The 3535-nt window shown below is 41.0% G+C and overlaps 1 protein-coding gene across 1 annotated transcript in view; it reads left to right on the top strand.

Moving 5' to 3' along the window:
- Nucleotides 1-3152, top strand: part of LOC102314346 (insulin receptor substrate 2) — an 11921-nt gene extending 8769 nt beyond the window's left edge. The window contains exon 3 of the mRNA XM_005948211.2: nt 1992-3152. Within this exon, the coding sequence (XP_005948273.1) occupies nt 1992-1996 (5 nt within the window). The 3' untranslated portion in view covers nt 1997-3152. The remainder of the gene's footprint in view (nt 1-1991) is intronic.
- Nucleotides 3153-3535: the final 383 nt, after the last annotated feature.

Here is a 3535-nt window from a genome sequence, read left to right as displayed (position 1 = left end):
GGGGGGCTAAAGTAGGCCGGGATGTTCCAGACAGAAGCGCTAGCTGCTAGATAACTGCGTGGCCAGCGTTCCCCACATTTAGCCAGCCACGGCTCCAGATGAGATTATAGCCTCTGCGGGCAAGATTAGACGGCCAAGGGTAGATCAGCAAGAGCCGGTGGATGCTCCATGGAGAGGAGCTGGGGAATGCGTAATGTAAGGTGTGGGCATTTAGGATGTTTTGTCCGAATTTGAACATGTTTATAAAGCTGAATTCAACAGAAATCTGACCCTGACTGTAAAATGATCTCGTCATTATAGTCAATCTCTGAAAAATCATATAAGATTGAGGGACTTATCTTTGGATTTAGTGATTAACATCTCTAACATCCTCCTCAGCTACACTATCATCTTATGGGGCCTAAAATATCTTCAAAAGATCTAAATGTGTGGTTCTGTGAAAGAGAACTGGGCTGCTTGTTTATAAGAGCGCTGAATGACAGATCCAAAAATGGCAGCTTTTCAGGAACTAACACAAACAGCCTGATCGCTGCGCATATTTGAGGTTGTTCAGCTGTTTTTGTTTTTTTTTCTTCCCCAGGGTTTCATCAGCCTTACAGTGCTAAAGTTTTCTTAGCTCAAACTGTTTAAGGACATTGATGCTCCCTGTCTTTTTCAGCTCCTACCGCGGCTGCATTTCCACAGAAAGAAAACAAATGTTCCATTCTTATCGTTTATTGCAGCATAGATGCAGCCACAGTTCCTTTCCGTTTGTTTAATATTAGAGATGCTGCTGTACCGCTTGTAGCTGCGGCGTGTGTCCAGAGCAGCATGACAGGAACACTCACCCCCTCCTCATCTTTCTGCATCCTAGATTATGTAATTATGCTTGCTGTGGATGAGCCCCTTTGCCCCACCACACACAAACTGTCCCTCAAGTCTTTCCTGGGCTAAACAGCTGGTGTGTTAAGATCAGAACATTACTATCCAGTAAGGCCCAGCATACACACAAACACACTTTTAACACCTTCAGCTGCAGGATACTTTTTATTGGACAAAAGATCTTCATATTTAGTCAGTAGCAGCTCTAGAAATGTGAGGTCAAAATGACCCAACATTAGCTCTGTGGATAAGAGGCATAGCTTCAAATACCAAAGTGCCTTTAAATCAATAACCAGGCTAGAGTCAGATTATAAAACATGTGTGATATTGATGTAAAAAACAAACAAACGTGTTGTTGTTGTTGTTGTTGTGGATGTGTAAAACTATATGTTCAGAACTGTCCCATGTGTGTGGCACCCACTTGATATTTAAGCTGTTTTTCCCTGTGCCTCCTTGTTATTGTGACACACAAAACCCTAATCTGAGCCTGTGAATGAGTTCACTCTGTACAGTACATGTGTACCTTACAGAGTGAACACTGTTCTCTCAGAGGCCCTCATGTCTGTTGCCTCAAGAGAGCTGCTTAATTGGCACCAGTGTTGTTTGTGGGGAAACTATCAGACTACTAACACGGGTCATTTCCTTTTAGGATGACTGTTACAGTTTTCTAGTTAAAGAACTTGTGTTTTGAATTGTCGAAGAACCAGATTTGTCAAGTCATTGGATGTTTTGCAGCATTAAAGGTGCAGTGTGGGTCTTTTTGGCCACTAGTGGTGCTATAGAGCAGCGTTTGGCCAGCTGACCTTACAGGTGCTTTATGAAAAAACAGTTCTTAGATCTTGGATGATATTCGCACAAGATTTAGTCATTTTGTTTCCAAACAAAGAAAATTGAGGCTTTAAGTCTCCATTCATTAAACTGCTTAAAGTGAGGCTTATTTGCGTGGATTTACATGCCAAGAATTTGAGTGTGCTTTGCTTGACCGTTGGATGCAAATGACCAAATATGCATATGATCGTTAGAGGGTGCAAGTTGAGGTGTACTAGTTTATTTGGCTTAGCCACTGTAAGAATGAAAATGTTAAATATTTTTATTAACTGTTGTTTTCTCTCTCTTGTAATCTCTTCCAGACTGAAGGACTTGATCTGTCCTCTGACTTGGCATCTTGACTGACCTGCTGCTCAAAAGGAAGAGAGAAAAAAAAAAAAAACAGAAAAAAACAACAAAAAAACCCAAACTTTGCCCTTTTACGGGGCTCTGCAGCCCGAAAAGACTGTGTGGACCCTCGGCATCACAAATACACACTTGGGACACAAGCAGATCACCATCTATGCATGTCATGGATTTGCTGATGGCAGGGCAGGTGTGTTTGTGTGGATGGGTGTGTTAATGTGTTGTGAATCGGTGTGTCTCCTGCACTTTTAGAGGCCATTTCTCCTGTGACCCAGTTTTTGGCACAAGCACAGAAGCAAAGATAGTCAGACAATAACAGAAGTCTAATGGTACCCAAATACTATTTATTTACTTGAGGGTAGTTTTATGACTGCCTGCATGTGTGTGCGTGTTTCTGACAAAAATACGACCAACAGTTATGCCAGTGAACAATGAAACCTAGAAATGGCCAAGGGAGAGAGGATACTAAGGTACACTGAGTATACTTAGATTAGATACTTTATTTATTTTTGGATGATGAATGTCTGAAAAGACCTACACAATGCCTTAATGTCTATACTGTCCTTATGTTTTCTATGAAACAAGTGATAAATATTCTATTATTGTATGTTTGTTTGGACCTACATCTCTATATTGTTATTCTCTTGTGGAAAGTAAAATGCCTAGTTTACCATTAAATCTATATATTATTTAAGAAATGTACAGTACTGTGGGGCTGCTTGAGAGCTGATTTATTGTATTGATATTAAAGTATTTTCTTAATTAATAATTTCTTATTAATTGTACCTTAGTTTATTTTTTGTCCAATCAGAAGTGCTGGACTAAAAGAAATATATTTCTAAATGTCTTCAAGAGTTATGCATGTCTATATAACTCAGCTCAGACCCCCACAACACCAGGCATCTGAATGCACTGTACCTCCCACAGCTCCTCAGTCACTTGAGCCTGAAAACCTCACACACTCCTACCTTCAAACCTACGGCCTGCTGTTTAGCTCGATGCAGGTCGCCCTGCTGTGATATCGTTTGACTGTACAATTGTCTAGGCGAGGTGATAACGGAGGGGTGGAGCCAACGATAGCTGTTGAGCCGATATCTGGTCGGCAAGGGAGAGCTGAAGAAAAGGGGAACGGGGCACCGAGGGGGAGGAGGGCTGGGCAGCAAAGAAAATGTAGCACAAGAGAGGCCCACAGCCACATGTGACACCCCCACGGAGGCTCACGGAAGAGTCAGCTGTCTGGAACATATGATTACATGGCAGACAGTATAACAAAATTAGAGCTAGCTGAAGAAAATTATATAAGGTTACGAATTAAAGCAAGCCGTTGTAATTGAATTATTATGTAATAATTATTTTATGACAGTACAATGCATTAGCCCAAGCAAAGAAGAGTAGAAGTCAGCAATAGTAATAAATCTAAATGGACATAACAAAGATGCATCACACAAATGTGTCTATTTAACGTTTGCTATTATTAGTTACCATTAGCCTGTGGCTACCT

Source organism: Haplochromis burtoni, unplaced genomic scaffold (genome assembly GCF_018398535.1).
Source record: "Haplochromis burtoni strain Fernald_Lab_line unplaced genomic scaffold, NCSU_Asbu1 Contig_471, whole genome shotgun sequence".
Classification (NCBI taxonomy): domain Eukaryota; kingdom Metazoa; phylum Chordata; class Actinopteri; order Cichliformes; family Cichlidae; genus Haplochromis; species Haplochromis burtoni.
Note: the sequence above shows the minus strand (reverse complement) of the source record. Positions and strands in the feature narration are given on the sequence as shown.